The sequence below is a fragment of the Lytechinus variegatus genome, chromosome 2, assembly GCF_018143015.1.
Source record: "Lytechinus variegatus isolate NC3 chromosome 2, Lvar_3.0, whole genome shotgun sequence".
Taxonomy (NCBI): Eukaryota; Metazoa; Echinodermata; class Echinoidea; order Temnopleuroida; family Toxopneustidae; genus Lytechinus; species Lytechinus variegatus.
The window spans coordinates 23174841-23189120 of record NC_054741.1 but is presented as its reverse complement, the minus strand read 5'-3'; the positions used below and the strand labels follow the sequence as shown (position 1 = coordinate 23189120).

At 36.0% G+C, this 14280-nt stretch overlaps 1 protein-coding gene across 1 annotated transcript in view; it reads left to right on the top strand.

The window, feature by feature from the left end:
* Window positions 1-14280, top strand: part of LOC121407609 (FH1/FH2 domain-containing protein 3-like) — a 137245-nt gene that overhangs the window by 72715 nt on the left and 50250 nt on the right. The window contains exons 9-12 of the mRNA XM_041598766.1: window positions 1129-1272; window positions 5920-6173; window positions 9456-9625; window positions 12751-12861. Of these exons, the coding sequence (XP_041454700.1) occupies window positions 1129-1272; window positions 5920-6173; window positions 9456-9625; window positions 12751-12861 (679 nt within the window). The remainder of the gene's footprint in view (window positions 1-1128; window positions 1273-5919; window positions 6174-9455; window positions 9626-12750; window positions 12862-14280) is intronic.

The following is a 14280-nucleotide window of genomic DNA, read 5'->3' as shown; positions in this document are numbered from 1 at the left end:
GATTCATATTGAATTTGAAAGTTTAGCAAGTGATAATAGTTAATATTCATTTTAGAAATACAGCTATCCTTTCTTGGAACTTGTGTAGTTTACCAGATAAATTAGGCTCATAATCAAATCTATACACTACCTGTCTACATGGTTCCAAAGTGTGTAGACTATACTTGTTGTAAATGATAGGCATGTTAACTTCTGAGAGAAATTGGGGGTACAGGGTCTTCGGAAAAGGGAAAAAGGGAAAGGAATGCACTAATGACAGAAACTGAACATGAATTAATAAATGTATTGTTTTAACGTTTCATATACATGCCTGTAGCATGGGGTAGAATTGCTTGATGCTGTGTGTTTCCTGTCACTGGGGAGGGGGCTTCCCCTTTCTCAATGCTGGGGAACTATTTTGAGGGACATTTTTTCATGTCTTGCTGGGCCTTTCATTGTGTTCACTTGGGGTGAAGCCACAATGAATCCCAGAGGCCTTTTTATGATCTTATTATTCCATTAAGAAAATCAAAGCTTTTTGTATTATTTTCCAGAATACCTGGAAGGATTTTGGCTTGACACATTTGTAAAAAGGATGAATGAATTAGGTGGCAGATAAGTTATCAATGAATTAAAACAGTTGCAAATTGGATGACACATGGCACTACCATCTTTTTTATGACTTTGTACTTGATTATAAAATAATTTAGATATTTCATGGGAATATTTCTTGCTGCAGAATGCCAAATGACTAACCTTTGATTCCTGTATTTATTTAGTATGTGATTGTATCAACAACTCATAACTTAAGTAAAAAAATATCCTGAAGTAGGGTTTACTTTTATAGCACATTAAGTCTTCTCAGCTTAACATCATTCACATATTGATTATATTTTAATGTATATGGGTAAATATTTATTCTTTTTTTACTTTACATGATTGAAATCGAAGTTTAATTGAATTGAAAATTTTGATTTTTATTATGTTTTCCGGGCTGCAATAACTAAGAAATTGTTCACTTTGCAAATACTAGTTTTTGTGGTACAATCTTTGTATGCAGATTTTGAAATGAAGGTAGTAGACAAGACAGTTTAAAACCTTTCCTCTCTTTCTCTTTCCCTCATTCTTTCTGTCTCTCTCTTCTTCCAGACTCTCAATGCCATCCCAGATCAGGACTCCTTCTATGACATCACAGATGCCTTGGAGGTTCAAGGTATGGAACAGGTTACACAGAGGCTGACGGGACGGTCTGGAACAGACCTAGACCTGATGGAGCAGATTCGCATCTATGAGGTGAGAATAGGGTTTTCAATGATTTTGATGGGTTTGTTCTCCAAAACTTGAAGCCGATGGGGGGGGGGATGGTATTAATTTGGAGAGGCAATAAAGATTTGAAGGTTGTCAGCAGCAGCAGCACAGTCTTGCGGAAGGTAATAGTGAGTATACATCCTGTTATCTTCATCATAATAAGATAAATTATGATCATCATAATTACATTCATCGACTTTATCATCACCAACACCGTCATCACGGACAATATCATCACCAACTATATCATCATCATCATCATCATCATCATCATCACCGTCACCATCACTGTCACCACCACCCTCATCAACACTACCTCCACCACCATATCATAACCATCACCTTTCATCATCACCAACATCATTATCATCATATTTATGTAGAAGAAGTGAATGGAAGAGACACAGCTGTTGTCCCCTTTGCCCATTTGAGATCTAGTGTTTCTCCTAAAGATGAAAATGAAGATTATAAAGATAGTTAACAACAACAACCATATACAGCCAAAAATCCTCATCGATACCTTTGATACTATCATTAATGTAACATTCATCATCGCTGTCATCTTGGCTCTGTCATCTATATTACACAGATGTGAGTGACAGAAGTGTGCATCCCATTTCTTTTTTTCTTTTCCCACCTACCATAGCCTATTCCACATATGATTTGAGGAATTATACAATCTTGGCATCCTTTCCATTCATTACCTGTGTATTTTCAATTTTCACCTTTATATTTCCCCTCATCCCTAAATTGGGTAAGTAGGCCAAAGATCCAATGCACTGACTGAAAGCAGAACATTTTTTTAAAGGATGTTGCATGACTAATGGGATTCTGGTTCATAGGTAGTTTGATTTCTTGTTCATCTGTAACAGTAGTCCATCTCCTGGGAAGGCCAGTGAGGATGGCTTAATTAGAGGAAGCTCTGAGACAAAGGTCTTCCAAAAGATGATGCGAGAGATCTTCTGAAGCCTCTGATTGTAGGGTATACAGGAAAAGGAAAGATAAGAGGAATGGGAGATGACAGACTTCTTGAAGTTGGAATGAGTCTCTTCTCTTTTTCCCTCTCATTTTGTTTGTACCAAAAGTCTGAAAAGTGGAATAAATTTTCTATTCCCAACTCCCATTTTTTCTCTCCAAACATCTCAGTTGAAATCCAACCAGTGAATCAAATGCTAGAAGATAATATTAGAATATTCAAATAAAAAGAGGAATTTATTCCCCAAGAGTCCTTCAAGAAGTGTTTGTCAAGCACAAGCAAAAAACAAGGAATATTGTCCAAATAGGTGATACATGTCCATAAGAATGCTATCCAGTATTATGGAGTGCTTAAATACGCTATGGATCTTTGGATGCAGAAAGGCATCTAACCAGGTTACAATCAGGGTCTAAAAGCCATTTTGCCTCTGATCTGACAAAATGCTTCATGGGAGATAAAACTCTTGAGACTCCCAAGAATTCTTCAAGAGAACTTGATACTTCATCATGAGTATTGGAGGAAAAATAATGATATCTTAACATGACGGAACTTTGACATTGGGTTCAGTTCGACAAGAACCCACGTTGGTTGACAAGGTGTAAACAGCTTGGTCCGCTGCTTCATATCTGCTACTAGCTTTAGAGCCAGAAGGGCCGAAGTTCAAATTCTTCATCACTGAGTTAACGCCCTTCTGGATTTAAAGACAATATCTGAGAAATCAATAACTTGAGTCTTGATGATGGTAGGTAAGATAACCTCCCTGTATTGCCTGTAAAAGAAGAGCTTTCACATGGTAGTTTACCGTCATTCTAAAAATGCATTTTGACTAAAGCTATTTATGTAACGGAACATAAAGTTTAGAGCATAACCTTTTCATTGCAATGAAAATTAGAATTGCAATAGGAAGATGAAGTTTATTTCTGTTATGACTACCCTGTCAATTACATTGGCATGGATCTCACTCAGTGAGGCAAGCCTATGAAAAAAAATGTACCAATGAAACTATGCAAGAGATCAGCTGATGATTGTATAAGGCCCAGCTCCAAAAACTTGATTAGAATAACACACCATCTACTTTTTGAGTTTTGCTTTGTGGTTTGAGGTCGCAGGGAAACACCTCTTGATCATCAGTTGCTTGTTCATTTTGAATCACCATCCTTTTAATTGCATTTCACACATAAAAAAGACTCTGTAATCCAAAATTTCCTTGTGTGAACAGAGTCGGTGAATGTCGCATAGTATGGAGTTTATCAGTGATATGATTGACATCCTGCAAGGATTTGAGTTACCTGCATACCAGGGGTGTAACCTGGACTATGATGGGGTGCTGAAATAAATCTCTGGAGAATCAGTAATTTGTCTGAGATACCATGGTCACAACACACCTTATTCAATTTTTGAGAATTTTAAAGAAAGATCAGACTTAAAAAACTGGATTGGTTCGAGTATGGATCAGTGACAGAAAAAACATGCATTGAAGTAAAATCAAATACAATTTGATTGAATTAATCTTATGGCATGTAATTAATTTTATTGCTAGCATTTAAAGCTATTGCCTTTTCTATATGTAACCACAGGTTTGTCGACCCTCTTAAACATATATTTTCCATTTGTCAAAATAATATCCTATTCACTCATTTCCATGTGCTCTCTTGGTACATTCTTTTCCTGAATGAATGAAATCCCTCAAAAAATATCTTATCAAGAAATTTTAGATCAGGCACAAATCTTCACCAACGTGAGGGTAAAGTGTGTAGTGAATGTATATTAAAATAAAGAATATTACTTCGCATCAGGTTTGAGATGTGTTTAGTCACCTCATCTCACCCTATGAGGTTGTTGTCCAAGTTTCAGTAATAAATGTCCCTCATTCATATCCAGGATTCATCATTTCTAATTTCTCCAACTCTCACTCACCCTCATCATCACTCTTAACCAACTCATCCCAGGGGGACATGGATGTTGATTGTAATGTTAGCCTGTATGTGCACCTCCATTTAATTGGGTCTTCCCCCCATGAGCACTGGTAGGTGGTGACAGGTGACCCCCCTCTTTACCCCATACGATCCCACTACTAGTAGATTCGCCATAGGAGCAAGTGTTTGGGGAAGTAGGGAAGGGTTAAGAATGCCATGTTATTGTTTGTACAAGTTCCTTCCAAAGTAAAGCCTGAATGTTCATAGACTTCATCCTGTCCAGTCTAAACTGATTTAAGGATAAGGTCAAGAAGTTTAATAACCCCTCCAAGTTGTGATGCTAGAGGTGAGAAATTACCATCACTTACCTGTGTTGGAGTCCCTGTCTCCCTCTCTCTCTGTCTCTCTATCTCTCTATGTCTCTCTGTGTTTGTCTCTTGATCTATTTCAGTCTCTGTCTCTCTCTGTCTCTTTCTGTCTGTTTGTCTGCATGTCTCTATCTCTCTCTTTCCCCCTCCCCACCCACCTCTTCATTCCACCCTTAGGCTAATGCAAATGCTTCCAATTCATCTGATATAACATCTCTATCTTTTGTAATCAGTATTAGAAAGCAAAAAAAATGATATTGAATGAACCTACACAATTAAGGTCTTTTATGGTCAAATATGTGTGATATATCCTGCAAAACAAAGATGAAGGACTGATGCAGCTGACATCACCAAAACAAATTTCAGAACAAAATTTATTATTCCCTAAATTTCTTTTGAGTTAGCTCATATTTAAGCTCCCACTCCATTGAGATTCTGTCCTGGGATTCAAAGTTTGGTTTAGGGTCAGTCGTGACAGATGCAATGTCAACTCACATCAGAAGGGGTGGTGAGATTTCAGTTGTTAATTTCCTTAAACAACTTTCTCATATGTTGCGATAAAAAGGGAATTAATGACAGTTTGTTTACTTTCCAGTTCTTGGCAGAAATTAGCCAATTCTTTCATGGTTGTTTTTATTCTCATTGATGTTGAAAAGTCGGAACAAGCAGGTTTAAAAGATTAAAGAGCTAGTCATCACTGATATAAGATTTGATATTAGTTGATATTTATAGTCTTAAAAATCTTTATTATTGTTAGTGATTTGTATGAATGAGGATAGAAGTAGGCCACAAGACATAAATCTAAAAACAATAGGAAATAGAAATATATCATTTTACCGAAAGTGCATTTTGATTCATTACCCAGGAGTCTGTTTGCTCCCAGGAATGCAAGTAGATGTGTGTATTTTATGCTATTTTTAATCTGACCTTTTGTCTAGAATGACTTGTATTAGGGTTGTTTTGGGAATTTGTTCTTGAATTACCAGATTTTGTTATGTATTCTTGAGAGGTGTTTCTAAGAGTTTTAAGGTCGTAACCTTCTGACTTTGTCACTGTGACTCATAAAAAACAACTTTTTACTAAAAATTGTTTGTATCACTAGGAAAATAGAGTGTTGTACCAGAAAACCCTGATTGTTTCATTGTTATTGTTTTTTTCTAGGGGAGGGGCATCGATATCAATAGGTGGATAGAGCTACTGCATGCTCTTTCGAGGCAAAAAAAAGTACTCCAAAAGGTCATAAGGTTTCTGTCCTTTGAGGAGGAAGGGGATAAAGGTTGATTGTAACTCATGCATGTATATATGTATAACTGTTTAGTTGATATCATTTGCAAATTTCATTTACCATTCCTAAATTTAATTTCTTTTCCAGTTTGCTCTCAAGCATGAAGACGGTGAAGAGGACATCCCGATGCAACAGAAGCAAAGCTTACGCAAGGCACGGCGGAGCATGGACCCTGCCACAGACCGGAAGAGCATGAGGTCACTCCGGACCACGCCCGAATGGGGCAACGATGTCAACAAGAGGGTTTCTCTGGACCCTAAGCTGCGTAGTACGCCGGAGGAGACATCATCGAATAGCGGGAACGAGGATTGTCTGTCGGCACAGAGGAGGAGAAGGGAAAGGTAAGGAAGGTTACTGGAAAGAGGATGAAAGGGGAATTTCAATATTTGATAAGGGTACCATTTTGCATGCATTTTTTTTGGGTGTAATTTTAGTTTAAGATTGATTTAAGATTGAACCGTGTGTTGGCTCAGTTGGCAGAGCATCCGTCTCACATCCGGGAGGTCGGGGGTTCAAACTCCGGTCGCATCAGACCAAAAGACATTAAAAGATTTGGCGTTCAATAATTAAAGGGATAGAGCCTCGTCGATCTGGTGCTGCACAGCGGCTGCGGGGCCCACGATCAATTGGGCAAAACAAATTTTCAGAGTATTTCATTTCTGTTGTCTATTTCGAACAATAAAATATGGATTTTAATATTTTAAGGATTTAAGATTTGATTAGTCTCTACTTTATACTTACGAGATGAGATGAGAATAAAATTCAGCTTGTGCTTGATCGGCAGTGATTGCAGTCATTCGTAAGACAGGGTCCTGGCTTTATTTCATGCAAGAAACTAAGGTTTTAATGAAAAGGACTTTCTTTTTTTTAGAGGGACATTGGCATCTTATTGAAATAGTATGCAGTAAAAGAGAAAATAAATTCGTAAAAATGAAATTACAGTAGCAAATTGGAAAAACTGGAGGTGATCAAGTTCACCTTAGAAAAAAAATCAAGCCTGCCTGATACAGATCGTCAGTTTTATATTGGCTTCAATTTGCTGTGGATTTGGTAGAGCTCTGTTAGAGCTGTGTACATCCCTATGGTCTGATGATGTCATAAGGTTATTCAACTATGGCTGTAATTTGAAAGGATTTGGCGTAGCCTATTTGTCAGGATCTAGGTCCTTGTTTATGAGAGGTCAACAATCCATGTATGTATGAAAAATGAATTTTCCAATCTTGTTTTATCCTGGAGGATTTTTGACAATGAAACGAACATTGATAAAGGTTTTTATCATGCAAGAATGACGAGCATGCCGTCAAGATTTGATTTTAGAATACCACTTTGGATTTTCAATTGAGGAAGATTGTCTTTTATGGCATTGTTTATCCAGTAAGGGAGATTTTTTTTCTGTATTCATGAAGGAGTAGATGCTTCTTCAATGCTCGAAAGAGAATGAACTTCAATCCAATCAAATTAATTCCTAAATGTCCCAAGAGGCCACAATCTATGAAAAATGACAATATACATTTTTATTTTGTTGCCTGAGACCAGATGGTTGTATGTTTACAATTAAACCTCCATCATTAATCATGTCCTACAATGCTTTGGAATATTATTAGATGCTTAACATATGATATAATGTGTGTATAAAAGAATTGTATTCAAGAAATTGTAAGGTGGTTTCCATGAATAAAAAAATATACCCAAATGAGGAAATTCAAGAGGCCTTTTGGAGCTTATTGACTTCAATGCAAAGGCTTATCATCTATGTACCAGATGTCATTTAAAAAGAATGCAACTTACCTTGACTTGTACTATGTGGAATTGTAGGGGTTCTGATTTTGAGAATTCTGTGGAGCCTATCTCTATTATCCTAATTCACTCATCTCTTTAAGGAAATAACTTTCTGAAGATACGATGCAGTTTGTTTTCATTGCTCGAATTAATGTTGATGACAAATGTGGGAGTATATTGGAAGGAACTGCAATTTCCATTCAGGAATAGTTATGCTCTTTTGACATCTGGTTTAGTTTTGATATGAAAGGAAATGAACTCTATCTTAAAATATAACTCAATATAGACATCAGTTTAAACAGAGAAAATAAGAAGGCATCAGTGATAAATTTCTGTCTGTTGATTGTATGTACCTGGTCGAGAAGGCAGCACAGACTGAATAGTGTCCTTACTTCTTTGTTCATATATTGTGTTGATGAATGATACATGGGATATGAAGTTATGAGAATGTTTTCCACTCATCCGCCTTTGGATATCTACTCTGGAATAACATAATCTGCACAATATTGGACTGTATTTTTCATGATGGATCAGAAGAGAAGGGCAGAGATGGAGAAGAGGTCCAGGATCTCGCGATGGAATTTGTTTAGAGTTCTCGTGGAATGGATAAGGAGGTGAAAAATCATTTGAGAGGGTTGGAAATGTGGGGATCAGAGGAAAGCATGATGGAAAATTGGGAGTTGAACAGAGAGAGCTAGAGACAGAGAGGGAGGGGGGGGGGGGGTAAGAAAGAGACAGGAGAGAGAGACAGAAAGACAGAGACACAGAGAAGGAGATAAAGGAAGAGGATGGAGACCAGGGGGCCGTTTCATAAAGATGTTCGTAAGTTAAGAGCGACTTTAAGAACGACTGGTGATCCTTTCTTGTGGTAAATTTACTGGCTATGGTTAAGTGCATAAGAAAGGTTCACCAGTCGTTCTTAAATCCACTCTTAACTTACAAACAGTTTTATGAAACAGCCACCTGTTGGGAAGGTTGAGGGGAAAGGGTGGCAGAGGATTGGGAAGGAAGAGAGAAAAATTTTAAGATAGAGCGGAGGGAAGAAGGAATAGAAGTGTATCAAGAAATGATGTTAAGACACAGACATGATAATAGAAATCAGTGCAAAAAGGATCGATGTCAGGGGGTATACATGATCAATGTAGTAGAAAATCACTGTATGAAATCATTTTGAATGGATTTTTGCATTATTTCATTGCAAATCAAGTTTATATAGTGATTTACGTGTACATTGAATCATTATGTTGTGTTTCTTAATTATATATACATTGAATGGGATTTTGAAGTATGCACAGATGTTCTGAAGAATAGCCAGTGTCTGAAGTACATATACCATGTTGAAAATGAATAAATTAAAAAAAGAACATAGATGGATTAAAAGAATTATGGATTTATTTAATTCCAATCCTTTTAATATTGGCACGTTAAATTTCTAGTTGTGTGTTACTATACTAAGCAAATAATCACCATTGGTGAAGGTGATGGCAAACTATCACTTACGTGGCAAGCTGGGTGTAGCTATCTTTCCGAAGCGAAGCGTAGGAAAGATAGCGAGTACATCCAGCTGCATGTGCCCATCTAGGTCTTGCGCGATTGTTACTGCAGGTGATGGAGAAAGATGGACCAAAAAAACTTGAGCGGCAATGACCTCTTCATTTCGCGTAAACTCAAATTAATTCATAACGCGTTTATGACCCTATGGGCTGAAAAAGATCAGCGAAACAAAAAAGGTCGATCACTGCAAGAGGCCTTAGTCTCTCAGTGTTAGATATTTCATAAATGCCACGGATCACCGTTACATGTTTCTACTAACTTTTTTGTCTTCTTTGTGCGTTACCTTCCAGGAGAAGAGGGCTGTCAGCGCAGAATTCCAACTATGACGAAGGGACCACACCCACCTCATCACAGAACGGCAACGAAAGCGACATGATGATGACATTAGAAGAAAGGAGGCAGAGGATACGAGAGAGGAACAATGCCATGAACTCTGACAGCAGCCCAAGTACTCCTAGTGGTAAGTCTGAGAGGATTATGCTCTTTATGTTTTGGGAGTCGAGTTTAAAGATGGAGAATAGGGAATGTACTCGGCATAGAACATGAAGCATGAGAAACTGGTAGAGAGAGGTGTAGACATTGATAGGAAGGCAGAGAGAAGTGGAGACAGAGACAGAAACGGAGATGACAAGAGTGATAAACAGGTTTGTAAAAGATGGAATTAATCAGATGAAGATTAAATAAGATCGACAGGTTTTATTATTTTTCAGGTTTTCATGATTTTTACCAAACAAAGGACGTGAAAAGCTTAATGTTTATCGTAGGTAATGCTTTAAGATGTATTACTTGGACTGCACTGCAAGAAAACATCATTTCAACATTGAAAACTCTCAACAAGATGTCAAATTTGGTTCCAGACTGGATTGAATGCTGATAGAATCTTTTCAAACTAATATTAAGATATTGTGAATGTGTGATTCGTGTGAACTGTTCGAAGAAAAAAAATGAACTACGGGGAGAGCTGTAATTGGTTTCTAAGTGCATCTCTAGTACTTTTTGCTTGCTTGAGAGACATGAAGGATTCTTGTTATTTTGTAATTGAATTGCAGAATATGGATATATCCAGAATTCTTGCTGTAACATGTTTCTCTAGCAAATTATATATCGCCAAAATCTGCATGTGCAAAATGTTGCTTTGTGTTCATTTGTACAACACTGGCTGCATGACATGAGCACATTGCTTATACATATGCAAAACAAGTGTGTAGCCATTTGGCATTGTTAGTTTAACATTGCTGTAACGTTTTTTAAGGTAATGTAAGGAATACAATATTATCATTACAATAAATATTACAAACAATTTTGATAATTAATGCATTGTTTGTGTGTCCTTTGTAATTACTGGGAATCTACCTCAATCAGATTTCCCTCTCAAAATGTCACCATTTTTAACACTGAATTCTAACTGAAAGATATTGTATAGGGAAAAAAATGCATTTTTAAAGCGTAATCCAATGAAATATCTTATCATATACAATGAATATATCGTATACAATATTATTATTGTTAATCTGCTACTTTACGTTTAAAAATTGTTATAAGGGTTAATGAATGCACAAACCTTATTTATTCCTCCAACAACATAGATTCCGATGTGTATATTATGGAAAGGGTTGCATAACTTATGTTTGTGGATTACCGCTATAAAGTGATTATATCCCATGATTCTTGACCGATTTCCTCTTAAAACTTGATGGATCTTGTCTAATTACAGCAATTAAGGGGATTACACAGGAAATCACACAGATAAATGGTTATTCTTACAATACAGACACCCACTCATAAGCAACCATTTTCCCACATGATGGTTTTCAGGTCACCCAGCACAGTAATATACCTGTCATTTAATTAAAACTAACAATAAATCTCTTTTGAATGTCAAAAAAGGGGGAAAAAGTACTGTTTATGTTTAGCAGTATTACAAATTTGTCTTCAATTACCTACAGTTTGATTTAGTAAATTTTCCTAGATTTTGTGGCTTTTCAAAGATTGAGAGAATTTCATGATATTGTTGTTGCTCCTATTTAACTTTCCTTTTTTTTTTGGGGGGGGGGGCTGTGCCGGGTTCAATGTAAGTTGCTAAAAACAATAAGAACATGATAAATTTGGAATTTGCTTGTTAATTATCTTGTATCAAAAAATCAATACTAATGTTTATTTTTGGTCAAAATTTTGGCTTGCTCACAGAGTTTAAGAAATTTTGCCCTTGGCCCCCTAACAAATTTTGGCTCATGACACCACTGCCATAAAGGGCAATATTAAGAGTGATTTTTGTTTTCCATCAGAAAGTGTTTTTTTTTAAATATGTAATCCAAATAAGGAACCAATTTCCTTACCCCCATCATCTATGACAAAAGAGGAGTATTGATAATCAAAGGAATAAGATCCAGACACATTAGGTGTTGTCTATGTCGCAACTTAACATTTTTGTGCTGAAAACAAGGGAAAGCCCTCAGAGAATTGAGCTATAAGCAAGTCCTTCCGGAAGAATTTCTGTCATGTCAAAGTCATTTACAAAGATACATTCATCAGTTCTTCCTGTGCATAAATCACAGCGGATCTAGTCTGTCTGTGTTGTGTGAGCTTGACATTTCTTATTCTCTTCTCTGAAGGTTTCGATCAACCTCTAATTTGTACCCTAAGACACAGGTGTCTCTCGTGAATTGGAATATGTGTCTCTCCTCTCTGTTCTCTTCATTCCTTCTCTTTTATGATTATATTTCTCTTCAAAGTCCTTGTCCCCACAAAGCTTTCCCTGTTTTTTACATTTTCTTTCTCCACATTTCCTTTCGTCCTTTTCCCACTAGTCTTCGGTATCTCTCTATAAACATCTTGTCTTTTGTCACTTATTCCATGATTTTTCATTTTGAACAAGCTATTTTTCACATTTTTATCAATTTTTATGAATCTTCTCCACCTTGCACACCTCTCATCCTATTCTCTTTCTCTATTCTGTTTTTCTCAGTCTTCTTTAATTGTCCCCTGTCTTCTTCATGCTTTCAACTTTTTCTTGTTTCTTCCTTAAATCACTAGTATGTGTGATGTAATGTCTCAACTATCGTCATCATTGATTTTTTTTTTACCTCTTTTTGTCTTTATTTGGTAAGGATGTATTATGTAGGATTTTCCCCAATCCTATTTTCTTTCTTTTTTCTTTATACTTTTATGAATCATCACATGGTAATCTTATTTGAAATTCAAATGCTGTTTTGTAAAAAAATATGTTTGACAACTGTGATTAGAGATGAATACACATTACTTTCTTATGTCTGTTACCTTTAGATTCTGTAGAAGAGGAAAATCATTGTTTGTATCAAGTAGTAAAAAATTGGAATATTTTTTTTTAATGGTAAAGAGATACTTTGGAAATGTCATACTCTAAAAATATGTACCATATAATAATTCCTGGACATACAGTGAAAGGTTATGTGTTTGGTTTATGACAAATTTGGTTTACGGTTTATGACCAAGTAATAAAAATGATTTCCCTTTTCACTGTTACATCATTAACTCAAATTATTTATTCATTTTATAATTAGATCATGATCATGAAGGGATTTGGGTTTTAACATTCCTTTATTTTAGGGGACCAGAATGCTGCACCCAAAAAGCGACACAAGCTATCCATCCGAGCTGTTGTAAAAGAAGAGAGCACGGCCGATATCCTCAGCGCCTCCCCTCAAACCCCCCAAACAGGTACAACAACTGCCCCACAACCCCATGCAAGTGCCCCGCCCTGCCCCCATCCCACAACCCCCTCCCCCTCTCAAGCTGTTTGAGATTTATAGACCCTATCATTTCATGTTCCAGATACCTCATGTTTGTGTTATGACTACCATTTTGTCTTGAATATGGTTACAAAGTTCATCATGTAACATAATTCCATGAATCTACACATTCTAATCAGATCATAGTTGATTCACCGGGAACATTGAAATCGACATTGATGTTGACATGAACTTGTGTATTTCGACCTTGTTTATTACATGTATGCATGCCACTGTTAAATGTTTGAATTTCACAGTCTACATTTCTCATTTTCAGAATATGAATAACAGGATGTATATTTAGATCATCTGATTTTCATTGAAAATCGGGTCTATGTTCATAATATTTTGATTTGTCTGTCTGTGAACTAAATGTATGATGTATCTAACTAACCATGAACATATGCCACTTGACCGAGTCTAGACCTTTTTTGTGCCACAGAATATGTTTAATATTCTTCATGATTTCAGTCTGTGAAAACTCACAGCAGATGTTTTAAGATTTGACAGCACATACTAACATCCAAGTTTTTTTTCACTTTTCAGATGAGCATGATAAAGTTTTGACGTTTAAATGCTTGAGAGTCCAGGACATGGATATTTTTGTGTGTGATTAACCATTTTACCAAAATTTTCATTTGATTCCTGTGATGTTTTAATGTAATAATAATTATTTTTGTCCAATAGGTTCTTGTAGGTTTTCCAGCTATTGTGATTCTCCTGGAACATTCCTGGATTTAGCAAAAAAATAAAAAGAAATAATAAAAAATGATTTTCATTTGATAATCTTCTTATCTTATTGTAATTTTTTTTTATATTTTCCCTGGAAATGGAGAAAAGGAATCCCCCTATTTTGGATAGTTTTGATTTTATGATATCTTCCATATGTTTGCTGTCAGGTTTAGCAAATATATTATTCTTTTGAAGTCATTATTTCAAAGATCATTTCTTACCTTTTGTCTGGATGACTTAATAAGAGAGGGGGAAATATTATCACGTTCCCCATCATACAGTTTCAGGTATAAAATTATTTAAATGAATGAATAATTCAAAAAACTATATCATAAAAAGAATTTGGTCTTGACCACCATATGATACTTCAAGTACAAATCGTATTTGAAAGAACAGAATAAAGCACTATGTTAAGCATTATGCATGATCTGTTTCTTATCTTGGACTTTTTGCTTGAATCTGTGTTGCCTTCACTTTAATATCTGTCAGCATGGGTTGGCTACCGGCTTGGTATGGTGTACTGTGAGTAGATTTGTGTGGTTCTTCATTTCGTATCCTTCATTGAATTTTCCCCTTGATTGAATGTTTTTATCAATACTGATGATTTTGTTCTTGA